The sequence below is a fragment of the Aquarana catesbeiana genome, linkage group LG01 (assembly GCF_042186555.1).
Source record: "Aquarana catesbeiana isolate 2022-GZ linkage group LG01, ASM4218655v1, whole genome shotgun sequence".
Taxonomy (NCBI): domain Eukaryota; kingdom Metazoa; phylum Chordata; class Amphibia; order Anura; family Ranidae; genus Aquarana; species Aquarana catesbeiana.
In genome coordinates, this window is record NC_133324.1 from 541159369 (window position 1) to 541184129 (window position 24761).

General features: G+C 42.3%; 1 protein-coding gene across 13 annotated transcripts in view; it reads right to left on the minus strand.

Moving 5' to 3' along the window:
* The window catches only part of ADGRL3 (adhesion G protein-coupled receptor L3), a 1522275-nt gene that overhangs the window by 370507 nt on the left and 1127007 nt on the right, over window positions 1-24761 (minus strand). For all 13 annotated transcript variants that reach the window (XM_073595048.1, XM_073595046.1, XM_073595028.1 and 10 more), the window contains 2 exons: window positions 8954-9122; window positions 5723-5848 (listed from right to left, as the gene is read on the minus strand). In XM_073595048.1, the coding sequence (XP_073451149.1) occupies window positions 5723-5848; window positions 8954-9122 (295 nt within the window). The remainder of the gene's footprint in view (window positions 1-5722; window positions 5849-8953; window positions 9123-24761) is intronic.

A 24761-nucleotide genomic window follows, 5' to 3' on the forward strand; every position in this document is an offset into this window, starting at 1 on the left:
ACTTTTGCGCAAACCAATCAATATACGCTTATTGCGATTTTTTTTTTTTTACCAAAAATATGTAGAAGATTACATATTGGCCTAAACTGTGGAAGAAATTAGTTTTTTATATATATTTTGGGGATATTTATTATAGCTCTTTTTTTGTTTATAGTGCAAAAAATAAAAACCGCAGAGGTGATCAAATACCACCAAAAGAAAGCTCTATTTGTGGGAAAAAAAGAATGTCAATTCTGTTTGGGTACAACGTCGCACAACTGCACAATTGTCAGTTAAAGCGACGCAGTGCCGTATTGCAAAAAAGGGCTTAGTCAGGGAGGGAGTAAATCCTTCCGGGGCTGAAGTGGCTAAACTGAATTGGTGACCTTACACGACAAATTGGAAGATGCTGAGAACAGGGTCTGCAGGGACAATCTCTGTGTTCGCAGAATTTCTGAAGCAATCACTGATCTGCAATGCACAGCCATTGCCTTTTTTCAGGAACTAGCACCAGAGATCCCTTTTGAGCTTCTGGAATTCGACTGCATACATGGGTCCCTTACAACTAAAACAACAGAGGGCCACCAGGCATCATTATTATTAAATTCCACTACTACCATACTAAAGAGAGGCTCCTGCAAGCGGCCCGGGAACACCAGGAACTCTCCTTCCAAGGAAATTCCCTCCAAATATTTGCTGAATCCCTCTCGAGTCACAATTGCACAACAAGGGAATTTGAAGCCCTATCTGACGATCCTACAGCTCCAGGGAAACAAGTACAGATGGGAATTTCCCGTTAAGCTTTTGTTTTCCTACCAAAGCCGTAAATAACAGGCCTCTTCATCTCAACCTCCATCATCTCCGTCACTGCGCAAGTCCCCACAGGCTTCCCAGCTTAGCCCACAAGCACTTCGCTCCCTCCAAGCTCAACGCTTCCAGGAAGTGTCTTTAGGATGACAGCATAAGCTTTTGAATGTTCCTGATATCCAGCTCTGCCTGAACCCAGTGTTACTGCCAGGCCTTGTATTTTTTGCCACCTGATACAGGTTAGTGGCTGTGGGATATTACCCACCACTCCTGAGCCACTGGCTTGTAGGCCTGGACCTCACCGTTCTCAGCGCTTCGTTTAGTTTTGTTGCTCATTTTACTTTTTTAACTGTTTTGCTATTATCATAGATTGATTTAATATTGGTCGGTTCTCCACCTTTGGCTGCCCCGTTTGTGTGATGGTAGCCACTGGCAGATGTAACCTAATTTTACTAGATGATGAATGCCTTCTCTATGTTGTATTTTAATTCCAGTATAGCTACATATTATCTGTCCTCACATTGTTAAAAGTTATTTATGGTTTATAAGAATTGCCGAGTGGTTCTGGTGGACCACTGCTTCCCAATGAGCCAGCACTTGGTTGAGAAAATAGTTTTGGCCAAATCCCGACTCTCTTGTGGGCCATTTGACCCACAAACCAATGCATTGCTACAATGTAAATTAGTGAGCGTACAGCTTGTATAACAGTGAAAATTTTCTGTCCCCTCAAAACAACTCAATGCACAGCCATTAATGTCTAAACCACCGGCAACAAAGGTGAGTACACCTCTATGTGAAGATGTCCAAATTGGTCCTAATTAGACATTTTCCCTCCCCGGTGTCATGTGACTCGTTACTGTTACAAGGTCTCAGGTGTGTTAAATTTGGTGTTATCGCTCTCACTCTCTCATACTGGCCACTGGAAATTCAGCATGGCACCTCATGGCAAAAAACTCTCTGAGGATCTGAAAAAAAGAATTGTTGCTCTACATAAAGATGGCCTAGGCTATAGGAAGATTGCCAAGACCCTGAAACTGAGCTTCAGCATGGTGGCAAAGACCATACAGCGGTTTAACAGGACAGGTTCCACTCAGAACAGGCCTCGCCATGGTCAACCAAAGAAGTTGAGTGCACGTGCTCAGAGTCATATCCAGAGGTTGTCTTTGGGAAATAGACATAAGTACTGCCAGCAATGCTGCCGAGGTTGAAGGGGTGGGGGGTCAGCCTGTCAGTGTTCAGACCTTATGCCGCACACTGCATCAAATTGGTCTGCATGGCTGTAATCCCAGAAGGAAGCCTCTTCTAAAGATGATGCACAAGAAAGCCCGCAAACAGTTTGCTGAAGACAAGCAGACTAAGAACATGGATTACTGGAACCATGTCCTGTGGTCTGATGAGACCAAGATAAACTTATCTGGTTCAGATGGTGTCAAGTGTGTGTGGCGGGAACCAGGTGAGGAGTACAAAGACAAGTGTGTCTTGCCTACAGTCAAGCATGGTGGTGGGAGTGTCATGGTGTGGGGCTGCATGAGTGCTGCCAGCACTGGGGAGCTACAGTTCATTGAGGGAACCATGAATGCCAACATGTACTATGACATACTGAAGCAGAGCATGGGCCGCAGGGCAGTATTCCAACGACCCCAACACACCTCCAAGACGACCACTGCCTTGCTAAAGAAGTTGAGTGTAAAGGTGATAGATTGGCCAAGCATGTCTCCAGACCTAAACCCTATTGAGCATCTGTGAGGCATCCTCAAACGGAAGGTGGAGGAGCGCAAGGTCTCTAACATCCACCAGCTTCGTGATGTCGTTATGGAGGAGTGGAAGAGGACTCCAGTGGCAACCTGTGAAACACTGGTGAACTCCATGCCCAAGAGGGTTAAGGCAGTGCTGGAAAATAATGGTGACCACACAAAATATTGACACTTTGGGCCCAATTTGGACATTTTCACTTAGGGGTGTACTCACTTTTGTTGCCAGCGGTTTAGACATTAATGGCTGTGCTTTGAGTTATTTTGAGGGGACAGCAAATTTACACTAGTCTAGGTGCCCTAGACTTTGCGTCAACCCCGGCAAATCCAATCCAATGTCAGTCAATTTTCCATCTTAAGAAATGACTGCCCTTAAAAATGCTTTTCCATTCCACTGACTCACATCTCTGCCATATTTAGGAATCCGGCTCACCCCAACTTACGAGGAATTAGACTATGCCAACTTTCCACCTTTGTTCAGGAAGCTGACTGAAATGTTGCCCCTTGGGCCCATTTCCTGCTGTCTTGGTTTGGCAGGATAACTGCAGTCCGCTTGTCCTATCTCCCGAAATTGTTTTACTTTTTCCATGTCCTACTAGTTCTGATCCCCTCACATATTTTACATATACACCAACGTAAGCTTTTGAAATTCATTTGGGGGTCTACCTGTCCCCGAATCAATAAACAAGTTCTAGATGCTCGCAGGATCAATGGCGGCCTCTCAGGCCAAAACCCTCAAGCTTATTATTTGGCGACTAATATAGCTCCTTTGCCTCATCTCCATGAAACTACTGCTGTGGGCAACCATTTATCTTGTAAACTCCTATTTAGAAAAATGTAAAATAGTGCATTTGGGTGGCAAAAATATGACTGCAATCTATACACTGGGGGGAGAACCTCTGGGGGAATCTAAGATGGAAAAGGACCTGGGGGTCCTAGTAGATGATAGGCTCAGCAATGGTATGCAATGCCAATCTGCTGCTAACAAAGCAAACAGAATATTGGCATGCATTAAAAAGGTGATCAACTCCAGATATAAAAGGATAATTCTCCCGCTCTACAAGATTTTGGTCCAGCCGCAACTAGAGTATGCTGTCCAGTTCTGGGCACCAGTCCTCAGGAAGGATGTACTGGAAATGGAGCAGGTACAAAGAAGGGCAACAAAGCTAATAAAGGGTCTGGAGGATATTAGTTATGAGGAAAGGTTGCAAGCACAGAACTTATTCTCTCTGGAGAAGAGACGCTTGAGAGGGGATATGATTTCAATTTACAAATACCATACTGGTGACCCCACAAAAGGGATAAAACTTTTTTGCGGAAGGGAGTTTAACAAGACACGTGGCCACTCATTAAAATTAGAGGAAAAGAGGTTTAACCTTAAACTACGTAGAGGGTTCTTTACTGTAGGAGCGGCAAGGATGTGGAATTCCCTTCCACAGGCGGTGATATCAGCGGGGAGCATTGATATTTTCAAAAAACTATTAGATAAGCACCTAAACGACAGCAACAAACAGGGATATACAATGTAATACTGACATATAATCACACACATAGGTTGGACTTGTGTCTTTTATCAACCTCACCTACTATGTAACTATGTAACTATCCTATACCTATATTTTTCCCTATCCTGGCTCCCCACTATCCATCGTCCAGCCACATTAAGACCCCCTTTACTTCACTATCTGCTTGTGGGATTCAGTCAAATTCTCTGCGAGCCTGAAATCTCCCTATCTACTCTTGCTTCGTCTCATTCATTGCCCGCTATTCCCCTCGGGTGTGATAATTCGAGACAATTTTCCTGGTTGACTGACAATGGGTTTGTTGACATCCATTCACTTCTTACCCCCCCAGGATAATAACATTTGACCCTCTTAGATCCTCCTATGACACTCCCTTATAAAAGCATTATAGGTACCTACAACTTCATCATTTCATTCAACAGCTCCTGCAGTCCCAGCCCACCCCTTATGCGTTGACCCCATTTTAGAGTCTTTGTAGAGTCCGGCCTCACTCCCCTGGCCTCATCTCATTGATTTATTCTTCAATAATTTCTTCCAGAAGACCTCTGTTGTGGCCCTACCACCTTGAATGGGAAAGTAAAGTGGGGAAGTGACTGGACCCAGAGGACTGGCAGATCATGTCCTTGGCGCTTTCCAAAAGCTCTAAAATGTTTTTATATTGGAGAATGCCTATAAAACATTATACACATGATACTATACACTGGCTAGGCCGGCTCGTTTCATTACAGCTTATTCTCTGCTCTGCTTCCGAGGATGTTCACAGGTGGGAATAATGACACACATATGGTGGTCTTGCCCAAAGGCGTGCAGACTATGGGTCAGGGTCTATGCCTTTCTTTGTACCTTATTTCACACTGGCCTCAAAAGAGACCCACACAAAGCTCTTCTTTGCAAACCAATTGCAGAACTGCTTTGTCTGGAACGACAACTTCCTGTTCCAACATGACTGCGCAACCAGTGCACAAAGCAAGGTCCATAAAGACATGAAAGAGTGAGGTCAGGACTCTGTGCAGACCAGTCAAGTTTCTCTACCCCAAACTCACTCATCCATGTCTTTATGGACCTTGCTTTGTGCACTGGTGTATAATCATGTTGAAACAGGAATGGGCTAACCCCAAACTGTTCTCACAAAGTTAGGAGTATGAAATTGTCCAAAATGTCTTGGTACGCTGATGCCTTAAGAGTTCCCTTCACTGGAACTAAGGGGTCAAGCCCAACCCCTGAAAAACAACCCCACACCATAATCCCCCTCCATCAAATGATTTGGACCAGTGCACAAAACAAGGTTCATAAAGACATACATAAGTGAGTTTGGGGTAGAGTAACTTGACTGGCCTGCACAGTCCTGAACTCAACCCAATAGAACACCTTTTGAGAGGAATTAGAGCAGAGACTGCAAATCAGGCCTTCTCATCCAACATCAGTGCCTGACCTCACAAATGCGCTTCTGGAAGAATGGGCAAACATTCCCATAGACACACTCCTAAACCTTGTGGACAGCCTTCCCAGAAGAGTTGAAGCTGTTAAAGCTGCAAATGGTGGGCCAACTCAATATTGAACCCTACGGACGAAGACTGTGATGCCATTAAAGTTCATGTGCGTGTAAAGGCAGGTGTCCCAATACTTTTGACAATATCGTGTATATCTAAATACTCTACTTACCTGTGAACCAGTGGAATACCTCCCAGGAGCTTGAGAGCTAGATGTTTTATTTGAACCAATTGAATTATCCATACTTTTTCCACTACAGCAATGAGTTCGCAAACATTTGCCATATTCTTTCCGCACCTAAAAGAGAATTTAAAAAAAATTAGCCATAATGAATTTTCCACAAATCTTATGCAGTTTGCCAAGCAAATTAAAAGTAGGTATTTTGTTTCAAGTTCAAAAGGCTTTACAATCAATGCACAAACAAGTGTTTTACATATGTTTTCATTTATTTTTTTCATCATGCAATGAAAGACAATTTTAAAGAACTTCCATAGCAAATGAGTGCTTCAAAAAAATTGTATGGTTTAGCTTAGCAACCAGTCAATTTTCAACTGTCATTTCTGCAGTTTAGGTCTGAAGATGAAAACAGAAATGTTTCTTGTAGTATATATATTTTTTTTTTTTTTTTTTACACCAAATGCAATTTTTTTGACTTTTAACCACTTGAGGACCGGGCCTCTTTTTTAGATGTGTTTTTTACAAGTTAAAAAATTTTTTTGCTATAAAATTACTTAGAACCTCCAAACATTATACATATTTTTTCTAACACCCTAGAGAATAAAATGGCAGTTGTTGCAATAGTTTCTGTCACACCGTATTTGCGCAGTGGTCTTACAAGCGTACTTTTTTTGGAAATAATACACTTTTTTAAATAAAAAATTGGACAACAGTAAAGTTAGTCAGATTTTTTTTTATATTGTGAAATACAATGTTACGCTGAGTAAATTGATATCCAACATGTCACGCTTCAAAATTGCGCCCGCTCGTGGAATGGTGACAAACTTTTACCTTTAAAAATCTCCATAGGCGACGTTTAAAAAAATTCTACAGGTTGCATGTTTTGAGTTACAGTCTAGGGCCAGAATTATTGCTCTCACTCTACCGATCGCGGTGATACCTCACATGTGTGCTTTGAACACTGTTTTCATATGCGGGCGCTACTCACATATGCGTTTAAACATTTTTACTTTTTTTTCTTATTTATTTTACCTTTTATTTTTTATTTTTACACTGTTTAAAAAAAAAAAGTGTCACTTTTATTCCTATTACAAGGAATGTAAAAATCCCTTGTAATAGAAAAAAAGCATGACGGGACCTCTTAAATATGAGATCTGGGGTCAAAAAGACCTCAGATCTCATATTTACATTAAACTGCAATAAAAAAGAAAAAAAAATGATTTAAAAAATAATAATGGCCCTTTAAGAGCTATGGGCGGAAGTGACGTTTTGACATCGCTTCCGCCCTGCAATGTCATGGAGAAGGGTGGGAGTCATCTTCCCCTCACTCGTCTCCATGCACAGCCACTGAGAGGACCGGATCACCTCCGCCTCTGCCGTTGGCTCCAGTATGCAGCGGAGGGCACCGGAGCGTGGAGGGAGGGCGGGGCCCCTCTCCCGCCTCCGATAAAAGTGATCTCGCGAATGCGCCGCAGAGACCACTTTTATCTTGTAGTCGACCGCCGGCCAAACACGAAGATACCGGGGTTATGGCAGCTAGCTGCTGCCATAACAATGATATCCGTCCTCAAAGTAAGGACGTATATCGGCGGTCGGCAAGTGGTTAAAACAGTTAAATACAATCTGTGATGAACCAAAACATAGCTCCCAACTGTCCCTGATTTGGAGGGACTGTCCCTGATTTGGAGCAATGTCCCTCTGTCCCTCATTTTGGTCTGATCTATATAGTTGTATATAAAATGCACTTTTTATCTTTCAAAAAGTGTTCCCCAGTGCTAAACCTTTCATCCAATTTCTAAATTTCTGCATTTGTACATTTTAAAAGCCAATATAAAGGAATAGTAGTGGTAAAAAAAGTCCTTGTGGATTTAATTAACCTTTTTTTGGTTAATTTTCCTTTAAGGGGGTGTGGCAGGGGGCGTGTCCTATGCCTATATACATTTGTTAGCAGGTGTCCCTCATTCCCATCTCAAAATATTGGGAGGTATGCCAAAATATTCCTGTAAATAGAAACTGATAGGTAGACTGGTAGTCAGGTGAGAACATGATAAAATACAGCTAGCACGTGGGGAATGGTTATTTCCACCAAAGGCTTCACACGCTTAAAGGCTAAGTTCACCTTTGGAACATGTCACATGTTCCACCCATATTTAGGGTGGAACATGTAACAAGTTCCAGCTCCTGCTCCCTCTCCCCCTCCCTGTGACAGTGATGAGGGTTATTCACCCTGCCCCCACTGTCATTTTTTGAAAACAGTGCGGCTGTGCGGGGCTCTGCTCACACAGCTGCATCATTCATTCACAGACTCCTGTGAATGAATAAACTACAAGTACCATCTACCACTGCAGCAGATGGACTTGTAGTTTCAACGAGCTGGGCGCGGGGGGGGGGTGAGCGCTCTTGTCCACTGACATGTCCTCTGCTTTCAAACAAAAAGCCTATAAAGAAGTATCTACAGATTATGGGGCAATGCTTTCCAGGCTCCTGTAGGAAAAAATAATAAATGCACATTTTTTTCCTGCAAAATTATGTATTATTTTTTCTGTAAAGGTGAACTTATCCTTTAACCTACACCTTTATCAGGTAAAAGCTAGAGTTCACATGGGCATATTTATAGTTAGGGTTTGTGCACAAGGCACCTGCATTGCAACACGTGTTGTGGGGCCCTGCACTACACAGAATCATGAAGGTGCTATTTTCAGGCTGTTGTGGTAATTTGCTAGCCCATTCAAATATGCTCCCTTATGGTCTGTTAAATACACAAATGTATTATATCTGTTCAAAAAAATTGCTCCTTGCTATCTATGTGGACTGCAAAACATACCCCCGCCCCACCAGGGGAAGAGAGAGAAGTATTATGTAGTCATGACACACTACTTGTCCTGCGATGACAATGCTGCTTAGTACAGTTGTCACCCTAGGACAGGAAGTGTGTTAACAGCAATATTGGGTTAACATAAAGAGAAAAAAACAATGCAGCCACCATGGACGAGTAAGCTGTAATACATTTTTGTTCTTGGGTTTAAATATGCTTTAGCACAACACACGTTTGTTAAATACAACAAACTGTCATTTTTTGAAAAGGCCTATACGGTCCTAATAAATAAAAATAGAAAAGAAAGAAAGAATAGAAATAATAGAAAATCTGCAGACTTGGGTGTTTTTATATGCAGGATTTATGGGGATCAGCATGAACCATAAAAAGTAATACTCTTATAGTTTTACCTTCTTTTGTAGAACACAGTGGAAAATGAATATAAACATTCCCTGAAGACAATTAAAAATTGTGAATAGATAAGCCATAATGACTGTGCTCTCGTTGATATACATTAATCCAAAGGCCCAGGTCAGTCCCAGAAGACAGAGAAGTGCTATTGCACCTATAACCCATGACCTGTAAAGAAAAAAAAAAATCACAAACTGTAAACTGAGTTTATTCATCAAAACACATTTGATTTTTTACAATAAACATCTAAACGATTAGGATCTGAGTATGCATTAGTGTTACTGTAAGATTCATACTAATACTTTTCATTATGGTTACTTCTGATATTTTTCACAAGCAAAAATCATTTGAGAAAAGATGCAGTTACTTCCACGTGACTGAGAAAATGTACCCTATTTATGGGTTTGTCAAACAATAAATCTGTTATATATGGACAACAGTCATTTACATAAATATAATGCACTTGAAATTACATTGCTAAATTTTATGTTAAAATAAAGATTAATTAAAAAATGTGCATAAGTAAAATACACCACTGTATAGTAATACTGTATCTTGCAGAACCAGTCTAATCATTTTAATGTATTTAGGGTGCTCAGAAATTGCTGTGATTACATTGATTACATTTGAAAATCACATTAAAAATTGTTTGTGTCCAACAAATAACTTAGCTTCTTATTTCTACCCATCTTTCAAGTTTTCCTGAGGAGATCCATTATCAACCAACACCTCTCTAATTGAGCCTATCTCCATTATGGCTGAGCTTTGCCTTTTCTTCTCCTCATCTCCAAAAATACTTCTATGCACCATATCCAAAATAAACCTCATAGGCCAAATTTTCTGAAAAATACACGTCTGTTAAGAGTATAAGGTTGTGACTCTTACCGTAGTAAAATTTAAAATACTTATTATGAATACTAAAAAAAAAAAAAAAGAAAAAAGATTCTAATAATAAATTGTCTGACCTGATCAAAAATGATGAGAATTTCTTAAGCAGGAGCTACATCCACAACCAAAAATAAGTTAGTAAAAAAAATATATTTAGAAACCATAAAAAGTAAGCATTTTGCAAACTGCTTTTTAAAGGCTATATGCACCATATATTGCCATTAATACAATAATTTTAAATCATGCCTGACCAGGGGTAATTGATCCTTTCATAACAAGACCACATTTTTCAGTTTGGTATACACAGATATATGAACTGCTTTACATAAAAAAAATGATATTTTTATCATCCATTGAGGGACACGGGATATAAGTAGTTCTTGAACATGTGGCTTATACTGCTTTGCACAATGGCTAAAAAAGAACTCTAAAGCCTCATACACATGATTTTCCACAGACAAAGCCTCAGACTTTTGTCCGAAGGGCATTGGCCCAAAACTTGTCTTGCATACAAACGGCACACAATTGTCGGCCAACAAACACAATCGTAGTGACGAGCCGATAAAGAGGAAATTCAATTGTCATGCGCCACCCTTTGGGCTCCTTCTGCTAATATTGTGTTAGTAGTAGTTTGGTGAGTGTTGATTCGTGCTTTTCAGTTCATGCTTTTCTGTTAGTTTCTGAATGGCCGTTCGTCAACCAGCCATGTTGCAGAAATGGAGGAGATAACGTGTTATTATTGTCCTTGGAGTTATTGCTTTGACCCAAGTTCAGGAACAGGAGGAGGAGGATTTCTTGGACCAAACATTGGTTGCTTTATTAATTGTGACCAATTATGTCATATGCCTTTGCTGCGGGAGCTCCAGGAGAATAATCCAGATGATTTTCGGAATTATCTCCGGATGACGGACCCCTGCTTTCACCAACTTTGGGCATTGTTGACCCCCTATATTGAGAAGCAGGACACATGCATGAGGCTTTTATTTTATTTTTTGGTTGAATAATAATGATTTGATTTGTTATATTTTCTGTATTTTTAGATGCATAGAATGCACTTTTTGGTTAAGTTCTATTGGCAGATAGCATGTCTAATTTTATTTGTTTTCTTTTTTTAATGCACAATAAAAAATTATGGAGAATAATACTTGGCTATGTGTTTTACTTCAAATGACAGTTTGGGAGTAGGCAGTTAAAAATTACAATGTAAAATTAACAAGGGCCACCAACATACTTGTATCTTTGATCTTAAAAACCATGGGATAATGGTGGTGTGGTAACTTGCACCAAAAAAAAAAAAAAAAAAAAACAACAAGCATAATAATATTATTCTTGATATCACTAGAAAAAAAAAAGCCTTTGAAAAATCGTTTGCCATAACGCCATCAGTATCACCAGCAAAGCAGCTTCATCCCATTATCCTATTAAAGAAGAAGAGAATGTGCGCTGCATTTCGGGATTTCATAATTTGCCACATCCACTAATGTTAATTCTCCGTACACTAGTTTACAAGACCGACCTTTTCTGGCTCGTCCTTGCCTCCGAGCATGCGTGTTTGTACTTTGGACTTTTGTCCGACTGACTTGTGTACACACGCTCGGAAAATCTGACCATTGTCCACGGAAAATTTTAAAGCCTGCAATCCAAAATTTGTCCGCTGAAAATCTGAAAATTGTCCGTTGGAACGTTCAAACGGTCGGATTTTCCGCCAACAGCCTGTCATCACGCAATTCCCGTTGGAAAATCCGATCGAGGCTAAAGTCAGCTCTCATATAACCCTGCTGCCAACCAAAACATCTCTATTTTTTGCTTTTGCCTAGGAGGTTGGTTTTGCTTTCCTCAACCTTCCTGTGGAGAACTCTAAATATATTTCTAATTAGCTTTTTCTCTTCAATCAAGATACTTACTATACAATTAATATTTTTTCTCTTTGGTTATTTAACTAAACACTTTGAATATGCTGCTTGATCTAGTTACTTCCGAGCAGATAGCTGCTCGGATCTAGGTATCCTCTGCAATAGTTTTGAAGCCTTACATCAGTGGTTCTCAACTCTTGTCCTCAGGGCCCACTAACAGGCCAGATTTTATGTATTACCTTGGGCAGATGCAGACTAAAATACTGCAATCACTGAGCAGCAAATTAGATCACCTGTGATGTATTTCACTTATCTTGCAAACCTGACCTGTTAATGGGCCCTGAGGACAGGAGTTGAGAACCACTGCCTTACATGGACCCTGCTGAACCGAAGATTGCAGAGCTAGCCTGGACCTTTGGGTGCTGAGATTTGCTTCTGTGCTAGTTACCTGCAGATCGCTTTCTTGCCCATAACAATGACACAGCCTCTGGTGTGACGCAGTCTTACTTTGTGAGTAAACCTTTGGGCTGAAGCATATTGGTATTTCATCAGCTTAATTTTGGAAACCCTACACACATCTACTGCACTGGTAAGTTGAGGACTAGACTTTATGGTGGCCTTTACATGATGGGCTGTGCATTGTGGCAAGTTCCAGACCTTTGTATCAGTTGGCCACAAGGAGTTTTTCAGGTCCAGAGCAGACTCACTTGCTATGCAAGGCCATTCTGTCTGACCTATTCCACCATTTCTTTAGCCATATCCAAATCCCTTTGTTCCTCAGTCAGAATGTGGGATCTTAATGCAAAGAGACCTTCAGGCTTTGTTTATGACACTTCCCAATTGTTGATGTACTAACATCACTACATCATGTTAGTTAGGATTAGGGAAAGGACATTGTTCTGTATTTTCATGCTGTATTTCAACAGTAAAGCTGTGTTAACCGTTACAAGCCTAGTCTGAAGTTACTCAAAGGGGTGCATGTTGGTTTTGGTGTAATGCTTTCCAGGTTTGGAGCACAATCATTCTTGTGATCCTGTCTATTGTCTCACACAGTGTATATAACTGGCTGGAATTAAGCACTGAGAGCTACCTCACTGTGTGTTTTTTTGCACTTAACATTTCTTGCCTTTGTCATGTTATCACAGTACTGGTTAACTGAGTACTGAATAACAATAACCAGTGCAGCACAACCCAGCAAATAAATGCTCAATATCAAATATAGATTGAAAAACAATCCACTATGCTAATTCTATAAGAAAATATACAAATATATATCCATTTAAAATATATAACACTATCCGAAAAGAAAGTCCAATAAATAATTCAGCCACCACTGTGACAATGTGAACTGAATAATTAAAAAGTTCTTCAGGTCTCCACCACCCATGCAAGTTGGCCGCTCACCTCAAGGCTATGACCCCTGTATTATCAGAAAATCAGAAAGGTCAAAGAAAACTTTATTCCCTTCAGGGATAGTAGCTCCAAAGATCATTTGGTGAATCTTCACTCTCGCCAAAATGTGGGCACACTGATCCTCAGATGCAACAGATATGGGAACAAAGAGAAAGTACACAAATCTAGTGTTCTCCGTTTTTTGTTTTTTTTTGTTTTTGAAATTCTTTTTATAATTTAAAAAAAAAAGAGATCCTCTGGGCATCACAATAGTACAATCACAAAACAAACCAAAAACAACAACATAAATATAAACAATAGATCACATCCTTGCTAACAAAGCATAACTATCTAAATAGCATTCAAGGATGATCAGAGATCATGGCAGTTATAGGAGATCAAAAAGAGGATATGTATTGGGAGGGTACCCATTTCAGAAGAAGGTCCCTAGGAACAGTAATAGTACATAAATAACTGGAAAGAGCTTGAGGGGCCATTAACCTCCTCCCCTCTCGTTCTGGGACGACATCATATGATGTTTCCCCAGTGTCAGCACGGTGATCACGGGCGCGCCATGTCCCCGGGACACGGTGCAACCCTGATCTCAGTAAATCAATGGCTCTTTACCCATGTGATCCAATCACAGTCGATCACATGTAAACATGGAAGTGCTATTTATCGGCTCTCCTCGCCTCACCCTGACAGAGTGTGAGGAGGAGAGCTGATCAGCGGCATCTCCTCACAGGGGAGACTTGTACAGGTATCAGGACACTGATCATCAGTGCCCTGATTATCTGTGCAGCCCCAACAGTGCCCAGCAGTGATGCCAGACAGTGCCCATAAGTGATGCCAATCAGTGCCCATCAGAAATGCCAGTCAGTGCTGCCTTTCAGTGCCTACTCATCAGTGCCACCTATCAGTGATACCTATCAGTGATGCATATTAGTGCCACCTCATCAGTGCTCTTCAGTGCTGTCTTATCAGTGCCCATAAATGCCGCCTTATCAGTGCACATCAGTGCAGCCTCATCAGCGCACATCAGTGAAGGAGAAAAATTACTTATTTAAGATTTTCTGACAGAAATGAAGGACATTTTTTAATCTTTTCGAATTTTTCTGTCTTTTTTTGTTTCTTTAGCAAAACATAAAAAACCCAGTGGTAATTAAATACCACCAAAAGAAAGCTCTATATGTGTGAAGAAAAATATATACAAATTTATTTGGGAACAGTGTTGCATGAGCGTGCAATTGTCATTCAAAGTGTGACAGTGCTGAAAGCTGAAAAGTGCCCGGTATTGAAGAGGTTAGAAGTACAAATGATTATTTTCAGCATCAAGGGGCATTCTGTACAATAACAACAATTCCACTTTTTCAGGGTAAAGGGGTGTCCCATTCTCCCTCATGCAGAGTTAGCATCAATAGTAGAAGGTGACTCAAGCTAAACATCCCAGATTTTATTAAACTTTTGCAGGCATCCCCTGGATGTGCAAGTCAGTTTATATAATGTGTACAACTGAGTTGACGAGCGCCTTCCAGTAATTTAAAGAGGAACAGCAGGCCCTTCCTCCACTTTTTTCCCTGCTTACCTTTAACGTTCTTCAACACAGTAAGCATACTCAACAAAACCAAAGGAAATTCCCAGCTCAACTTGTCAGCCAGTCTACATCCAACCAAATTATGCTGTCTAACAGTTTGCGTTACAAACAGGGGTTTAGTTAGCACACATTTGCAAATACATGCGTAAGAAGATGCAGAGCCGCTCTAAGGCACCCTATTATTAACTCTTGTAAATTTATAAGAGCCTCCATAATAGAAGCACATGCATTCTAATAGATCGATAGAGGGCAGGTGAGCCTGGAGGTAGCTCACTCCTCCTTAAAGGCACAGGGGCACACTGGTCATCCAGCACATAGCACAATGGCAGCAAAGGTGTCTAGTGTCCCCTCACCAAAATTACATCAGGCCAGTTATAGGTGGGGGCAGTGGCCAGTTGTTTGTTACTGCAGTAAGCATACTCCCCTAGTCAGCGGGTCCAGCATTGAGCTGCTGAGATCATCCTCTCTGCAGCCACTGCACGGGTCTGGCACCGCCATGTTGTCTGTGACAGCTGCCGGCTCTTCCGAGTGCATGCGCCGCTAGGCCCTGCCCTCTCCTCTTTGCTGAATGAGACTGCAGGTCATGCATCCCAGGAGGCACCAGGGGCAATGCGTAATTCGCCTAGGCAAACTGGGGGGGCAGACCGAGCCTTTGATGGAAAAAAACACATGCAAGTAAACAAAAAAAACCCTGATATCTGCGCTGCGGAGGAGGAGCAGGATGTAGAGGAGGAGAGTGCTGCGGGAGGGTGAAGGTCCACTTTAAAGAGGGGGGTTGATCAGCCTTCCGCTTCAAAACTATGGCCTTCCTGGCATAGAAAAGTAGTAAGCCAAGGAGCGTCCTAGTTGCTCTATTATGTGCCAGGGCACTGACCAAACCCAACAAGCACACATCCACTGTTTGAGGGATTTTGATGGTGGCCAAGGAGTGGATAAAGACCTCTAACCAGAACGCAAAATGCAAGGGCAATGCCAAAATATGTGAAAAAAGCACTAGCAATTAGGGGCAACCCCCGATATATTCTATGCAGCCTAGATGGTGTTAGGTAGATCATATGCAATATTTTAAACTGTATTAGTTTGTCTCTGGTGGCCACTAGTTGAGAAAGATTCAGTTCTGCAATCTCTGCCCATTACTCGATTGCAAGAAGTCAAGACCCATATAGATTGAGGGCAATAGCACCTTGTAAATGACTGATAATGTTTTTTAAGGGAGGAATCACGTAGGAGAGACTCCAAATTGTCAGCTATTTGATGAATCAGGTCTGCCCCAAATTGGGAGCGAAAGGCATGGCGGAGTAGCAGAAATCTGAAGTGAGAGTCCGGAAGGTCATACTGTGCTTTTAAACAGTCAAAAGTAGCCAGTGAGCCCCTGTCACATGTTATCTAAATATTTGATGACTCTCGAGGCCCAAATTGAGGAATCTGGGAGAGTCTCAAATTCTGGCAATTTAGGGTTATAAAACTACGTAAGTATGTGTCACCGGCGCAAAAAAAAAAAACCAATCAGTGTTAATGTCAGAATTGCTGCATTCAAAAAAACCCTTCTTTAAGAATGGGGAATGTGAAAAAATTGGTGCATGTGAATGCGCTATTCTTATCTCTACACCACTTACAATTTCTAATGCTATGTGATAAAGAAATGTATCATACGGTAATTTCTTCTATAAATTCAAATAACCATCTTCTGTGTACAAATCAAAAAACCAAAAATCAAATAAGTGCATGTAAACCAATGGCCTTCTACTGTGTGCGAATCACACATGAAAAGCTATTAAAACAGCCGAGAACCATATGTCAAATTGCCTCTCATGTGTATAAAACAATAATCAAGTCCCATAAACCATGAGAGTGCAACAATCCTCTTTTAATTACTGTGACTGTATTCTTATCGTGCTCTTGTGTCTCTTCTTATATATATGTGACTTTGTGACACACCACCACCTTGCAGATTGGCCACTCACCAGATGCTTGTTAAATGATGTGCCTTTGGTTCATTCATGGGATAACCACTCCACCTTAAAAACGCTCCACCTTAGTGTCGCTCCACCTTAGTATCACTTCTCACCGACTATGCTTTAATTTTCCTCATATAGGATATATAGATAGACAATCATTGCGCAGTGCGTTTAAAACATTTATTGAGTAAAAAACCAAAAACAGATATTACACTCACATTAAAAAATGCCTTCAAGCCGGCACTGAGCGAATCCAGCAGATAAGGACAAGTACTGAGCGGTTCCGTGGTTCGTATGTGACCTCCGCTTCTAGCTTGCGCCTCACCCCTCGCTCTCCTATGTGTTTCCGCCCACTGCCCGGACGTTTCCGATCACCTGTTCCGAGAGAACTCCCAGCAGCCTCTACGCGTTTCGCATCATCATATGCGTCATCAGGAAGCTTCCAGTAGAAGGCCATTGGTTTACATGCACTTATTTGATTTTTGTTTTTTTGATTTGTACACAGAAGATGGTTATTTGAATTTATAGAAGAAATTACCGTATGATACATTTCTTTATCACATAGCATTAGAAATTGTAAGTGGTGTAGAGATAAGAATAGCGCATTCACATGCACCAATTTAGGGTTATAGCATACCAGTGTGTGAGGAGACCAAAAGGCAGATGTCGAGGAGTGTCTTGGCATGGTTAAGTGGCAAGCCCTAACATCCGCTCACATTGACGAGGTAAGAGGAGAGAACGCAGCCCACTCCCCCACTGTTATAAATTGCGGAGCATTTAAATGATCCCATATAAGCTGCCTCTAAGACTACCAAGGAATTGGTGTAACCTGAAATCAGCCAATTGTGGGCATGGTTAAGGAGAGCAACTAGAAAATATGTATGAAAATCAAGACACGCCAGGCCACCCTGGGTCCATTATTTATGCAGAATTTGTTTACGAACTGGACTGGAATTTGTTTTCGGACTGCCATAGGAAACAGTTTATCAAGAGAAGGAAGTTTGTTAAAAAAACTCCTAGGTATCCATGTAGGAGTGTCGGAGTGCATATAAGAGTACAGAAAGTACTTTCATATTAATAAATGAATCGACCAATAATGGTTAAAGGAAGGTTGCTCCTGGCTCTCAACCTCTGCCTAATGACCTGCACCATCGGGTATAAATTGAGCAGATAACAGTCTTGTACCTACGCAGAAATGGGGATACCCAAGTATCGCATGGAAGATACTCAAGTCAACTGATGATCTGGGTCTGGCATCCTCCGTGCTCCAGGGTCTATGGGAAGATTTGGGGATTTCTCCCAATTAGTACAGAGGCCAGAAAGACTTGCAACAGAAGACAGAATATCTAAAGCAGCCGAGAGGGACGGACCAGGGTCATTGAGACATAGTATCAAATCGTCTGCATATAGCGCCAGTTTTTCAGTAACTGACCCAAACTTTATACTATACTGCTTTAGCTTGCCTCAAGGACACTGCCAATGGTTTCATAGCCAGCGCAAACAGGATAGGGGATAGTGGGCATCCCTGCCTCATGCCACTTCGGATGGGAAAAGGGAGAGCTTCCCCCAGCCTAATACCCATACCCATAGGCATCTTGGAACCATTTTCTAAATATGGGCCAAACCCAAAAGCTTCCAAGACCATATCCAAATATTGCCAGTGAACAGAATCAAAAGCTTTTTAGATGTCCAATGAAGTTGAAGGTGAGTAAGAACTCAAACGATAATTTTTATCTGTGAAATTGTCTGGCATAAAGCTTGTCTGGTCTATGTCAATCAGGGAGGGGAAGACCTTCATCACTCTGGATGCCAGCACCATGGGGAGAATCTTAAGATCATAATTAAGGGGGGAAATGGGTCTAAAAGAGGTACAATATCTGGTGTCTTTGCCTGGTTTTGGAATCAATACATGGGCTTGCTACTTAGAGGATGGCAGGTCTCCCTGTTCTAGTAATGCGGTGAACAATCACTGAAGTTTAAGAGCTAACACAGAGGCGTTTTCTTTGTACCACTCCCAGGAAGGCCACCTGGTCCCGGGGTCTTGTTATTTGGGAAAGAATAAATAGCTGTTTCAATTTCCAAGGGTGACAAAGGGGCCACCAAACCCTCCCTCCCCTCAGAGGAGAGAGTAGCCAAAGAGATCTTCGCCAGCTCAGTAGACAGTGTGGAAGGGGAAATAGTCCTTGTCTGTACATAGAGAGTGCTATAATGTTGTTTAAATTCACTCAGAATATCTGAGGGTGTGGTAAGTACACTCCCCGAGGCAGAGAATACCGCAGTGATCACTGTGTGGCAGTAAGGGTCTGCAACTAAACTGGCAAGGAGTTTCCCATTCTTGTCTCCCGATTCAAAAAGTTTCTCTGCCAAGGCCCTGGCGTCCGACTAGGCAATATTGGTAACGTTAATTTTCAAATTTTGTCTAGTTTGCTCCAAACAAGAATATATTTTCTGGGGTCGCTGATGCTGCAAAGGTGGCCGCAGCTTCCGCCTCTTGTTCCTCCAGCTGGGTGGTGCAAGAGGCATATTCTTTATGTGCAACTTTGATTGCAGAAATAAACCCCCCCTGGTAGTGGTCTTATAAGCCTCTCAGACCATAGACAAGAGGCAGATTCCTCGTTTAGGGTCCAATAATCAGACAAGTTCTTGCCCACCAGCTCCTTGACCTCAGGCTTTTGAATTCACCCAGGGGCCAGCCTCCAGCAGCCGGGGTCCCGCCACTCCCCAACCTTCAAAACAAGTTAGAGGAGAGAGTGATCTGGCAGTCCCACCGGCAGGTATGACAGATTCCACTTGGGTCAAGACCAGGGAGGTCCCAAACATTAAATCTATATGTGAAAACCTTGTTTGACCCAGGTCCTACGGAGGGCTAGTATTTTATTACCCACAAGATGGATTTCCTGTAGAAATAAAATGTGGGGTTTATGGGTCTGTTAATACTTAATGTTCCTTGAAATCAATCTTAAAGTCATAATCAGAGATGGTATAGAAAATTGCAGGAAAAAGCAGGAAGAGCCCAATAGGCCGTCCAGAGAGTCTTGCAACAAAGAACCGCTATTCCTCCAGCCTGAAAAGTTTAGAGCCCCTACAAAAAAGAGAACTGCCTGACCAGCAACAAGGAAAGTTAGCAAAAAAAAAAAAAAACCCCACCAAAGCTAACTCCCTACCATGAAACTGAGCAATTAACATTAACAAAATAAAAGTACAGACAAAGCTTGTTTGACTGTACTTGTCCTGTAAATCACAGGAGTGCAGTTTGTTTTGCACTCCTGTGATCAGTTTTCCCCGCTGTCGGCTGATGTCACAGAGTCAGTCCAGGCTGGAGATAGATCGTGACCATATGGTCGGGATCCACCCAGAACCCTGGACCAGCACCTGGCTCAGCCTCTCAGCGAGCCACTGAGAGCCTGAGCCAGCCACTCCCGCTCCCTCCACAGCCCAGCGCTCCAGTGCTGCATCTACTTCGGCAAGTATGATTCTTGAAAAAATCCACTACTTCTATCTACCACAGTTTTAGTCCCAAAACGTAGTGCAAACAGTGTCCACTAGATGGCAAAGTCCTCCTCCAAAGCCAAACGCTAAGTGAACGAACTTCTGTGAAGTGGGGAGTGGGAAGGGAAAAACAGTTGCATATGTCAACCTGAAAGTGGAGCTCCCAAATACAGTTATATGTGAGGTTAATGAGCAGAAAGCATCACAATAAAGGGAGGCACTAGTGGCAGACTTCATATCAATTAAAAGGGGCAGAGGAAAAGGTATGCATATCCAGTGCAAACAGGAGTTATAAAGTAAAACCCAATGTGTTTTCGTGGGGGCCCCAATAGTGAAGGCGACCCAGACCAGGGGAGCATTTGCAGAGGAAACATATAGGTATCCTCACATTGCAAGTGTGTGGGGAACCAAAGAATGTCAGAGCTTACCAATCTGGATCCAGAGAAAAGAACAAATAACCAGAACATGGAACAAGAACAATGTGAATATGGTTCTCTATCCAACAATCAGTGCAGTGTGGCCAATAAGTCATTTACAGCCTCTGGGGTTCAAAGAACCCCCGTGAGGGACACGCAGGCGACTTGGATACAGCATACTGAAGGGGATGTATCAGTCAGGATTTTGTCACGAAGTTTCCACCGGATTTCAGTGAAGGATGTGTAGGGATGTTTCCTCGCCTCGCTGAGAATATGATCGCGATCTCTGTAGTTTAAGAAGGGACGTGGTGGTGCACAAGGCCTTGTTTTTTTCATAGGTACTCTGTGTGTTCTCTCGACCACATATGTAGGCGACACCTCATCCAGATGCAGAAGTTACATTAAAAATTCTGCAAATTCCACCAGCTTCGTCCCCTTTGCTCCTTCCCGCAAGCTGAGAACTCGAATATTATTGCGGTGGAGTCTACGTCCACCTTAGCAACCAGGTTCCAATCGGTGTTCTGAAGAGGCGGGAGGAGATCAGTGTGTTGAATCGTGACATCCTCCGTAGCAGAGATCCGGTCCTCTATTTTAGAAAGGGGACTTCTGATCTTGTTCAGATCGTTTCCACTGAGGTTGCATTCCACAGACACACAGACCAGAAGAAATGTTTTACGCTGTTCTAAGGTCCCCCCCCCCCCCCCCAAGATAACGCTGGTGTTGTCTGTGTCTCCCTGTGGAGGGAGTGCTGTAGCACTCTCCAGATCCGCCGCCATCTCTAGTTAAGCTAAGAGTGTGTGGAGCTTCCAAGCCAAGATGGCCTCCACGCCAGCAGTCTGTGAGGTCGGCTGTTTCTTTCCAGTCGGGTAGCAGATGTTTTCTGGCAGGATGGCATCCCAGAGAGCACAGGAGAGCAGCAAGAAACCTTACAGGGTTCCCAGTCACACATCTCTAATTAACCGGTCAGGATGGGACAGGATAGCTCTGCGCGCGGCCACGCGCTCCTTAATATTAGTATATTTAAAGGCTTTTTGGGGGGGTTTGTCGTACAGTCTTTCACAACCTGTCATTTATTTAGATTTTTTTCTTGCAGTCTTTATTTCCTTTTTTACATACAGTATTTTGTTTTATTCTTTGAAACTACCAAATAATCAAAGTTTTCCTTTTATTTTTAATTTTTTTAAATGCCCTTTTATGTTCCAATTTTTTTAACAATGGATGTGAGTCAGCTTTACGTTTACCTTTTTTTTTCTTAATTCTTTATTTATTGGTATGCGTCAAAACAACACAACATAACAAGACAATATGAATGGGTACAAATATGCCATGAAGAACAATCACCAGCAAAACAAAATCAGAAAACCATAGAACAAGAGTGTACAGGAGATTGCACCGCAATAATAAAAGTTAGTCAATAGCACCATAAAAGCACACTTCCCAATCAAAACTACCATTGAGATGAAAGGTGTTAGGCCTCATTAAATCCCACATACATACACCTTAAAAAAAAAAGTGGCTAGTGAAAAGAGTTCAGGTGGAGTACATGATTCAGAACCTGTACACATGGCCTGCGAGTAGTCATATCCATGGTTTTAATGCACACCAGAAAACATTTTCAAATATTTTTAATGGGGAGAGTGACACACTAGGGTATCTGAAGGGGGAGGAAAGATGTGAAAACAGAGGAAAGGGAAAAAGAAAAAAAAAGGGGAGAGGTAAAGGGAGAAGTGGAATAAGTGGGCGAATGGAAGGGGCATATAATACACTATATATATATATATATATATATATATATATATATATATATATATATATATATATATATATATATGTACTCAGGGGTTTAGGTCGATATATATTCTTCTACATATTTTTGGTAAAAAAAAAATCGCAATAGGTGGATATTGATTGGTTTGCACAAAAATTAGTGTGTCTACTTCTACGGGATAGATTTAGGGACTTTTATTTTTTTATTGTTTCTACTGGTTATGGCAGCAATCTGCGATTTTTAGCAGGACTGCCACATTAGGGCAGACACTGGCAGGAAAGGGGTTAACACTAGGGGCGATCAAGGGGTTAACTGTGTTTCCTGGGTGTGTTCTAACTGTAGGGGGGATGGGCTGCCTGGGAAATGACAGATCACTGTTCCCAGTCACTGGGAACAGTAGATCTCTGTCATGTCATCTGTCAGAATGGGGATCCACCTTGTTTATCCCCATTCTGCCTTTGTACTAGGCTGATTGTGGGTCGTCAGGCGGACAGTGGTTCGCGCAGGGAAGCCAACCTGCCGCAGTACAACTGCGGCAGGTGGTCCTTAAGTGGTTAAGCAAAGATTTGGCAATACCAATGAAATCACAGTGTTCTTCACATACCAAAGTTTCAAACTCATTTTGCACTTACATTTACCATATCTTTTGCTGCAGTTTAAATTGCACTGTAATCGCCAAGTTTGTTTGTAACAAGAGAATCTCCTTATTACTTGCCAAAGTCCTCCCTCCATCTTCCCACACTCCATTCTTCCATTAGTGTCCAATTCCATTTTAACTTATCTGCCAGTTCTAACTATCCCACCATCTTAGTTTATATACTCCTTCAACCTTCCCATAAACCTCTACCCTAGCCCAGAAGACTCCCTTCCATTTAGGTGTAAAGTATCTTGAGCATATAGATTGTACCCAAATGAAAAGTGAGCCCAGTGCACTAGAAACCCAAATCCTGCCCTAGTACACAAGGTATTTAGCTATCTGAGCTCCTGTTGTCTTTTCTGTGTTGCAGTGGCATAGGCAATATTGTCTATTCTCATGACCCAGTAACCCAATGGCTCGTCAACTGGAAAGCTTTCAATGTCTGTTTTAACCTCTAGATAATCTCCCACCATATGATGCAGACGCCACAGATGGGATATGGAAGCTGACAGCTCTGGGCACCGAGGACTAAAAGAATTTTGAAAAGCATCACTGAGGCGGCCCCCTTCTCCGCCGCTCCTCTTGACCAACAGAAGCCTCAAAACTATGTTTTCCACAAGATTGTAGCCTACCAGACTCTGGAAAGGCATTACATAAACTCCTCTTTAGGTTTCCTGAAGAGATTTCATCTTCTGCTCCCTTTGTGGGGACGGGATGAGTTCCGAGACTTTCCCCTTGTAACGGTGATCAAGGAGGGTTGCCAACCAATAGTGATCCTTCTCCTTGATGCCACGTATTCTCAGGTCCTTTTGCAGGCTTTGAAGAATTAGGGAGCCCATGCACCGCAAGTTGGCAGAGGCATGAGAATAACACTCTCTGAGGTCACAGGATTACAGTATCTGGAACTTCCTCCTCCCAACCATGTACTACTCACAAGGGTTCTGGGGATGGAAAACCATCTGTTATGGGTTTACGTATGATTTCCTCTTCCAGAGTCTGCTCCAGCAGGAACACAACAGCATCACTGTCACGGGTCACCATCCTTGTGGCCTTCTCAAATGGTGACAGTACTGTGAACGCATCCTTTATCAGCAGCCATTGGCGTGGGGAAAAGCCGAGCCAGCCTGAGCCTGTTATTGTGCCATACTCACACAGATACTTGTTGATAGCCCTCTGCTGTATGTACAGATGCTGCAGCATTGCCAAAGTAGAGTTCCACCTTGTGGGCATGTCACAAATCAGGCGGTTTATGGGCAGGTGGAATTCCCGCTGAATTTCAGCCAACTGAGCACTGGCTACAGACTCTTCTGGCCTGCTTTAGCAGATCTTCCAACCCTGGGTACCTGCTTAAGAAATGCTGCACCACCACATTGAGAACATGTGTCGGCACCGCAGATGTGTCAAGTTTCCCTGTCTAAGGGCGGACAGGAGATTTGTGCCATTATCGCACACCACCATTCCTGGTTCCAGCTGGTGTGGCATGAACCGCCTTAGGGCCTTCCCCTGCAGAGCTGCAAGAATCTCCGCTCCAGTGTGGCTCCTTTCCCCTACACAGACCAGCTGAAGCACTTTGTGGCACCTTTTAGCCTGACTAATGGAATAGCCCCTTGAAAGGACAATTCAGCAGAGAAGGGCATGGAGGAGGAGGGGGTGGAGCTGACAAATCTTGCATCATCCCCGCTAGCACTGAGCCCTGTCCTACATCCTTCTGAGTTGCAAGCAGTGTTACCCAGTGTGCTTTGAACAAAATATAGCATCCCTGCCTATGCTTGCTGGACCACGTAGAAAGAAAAAAGAGGACGCCTGATGACG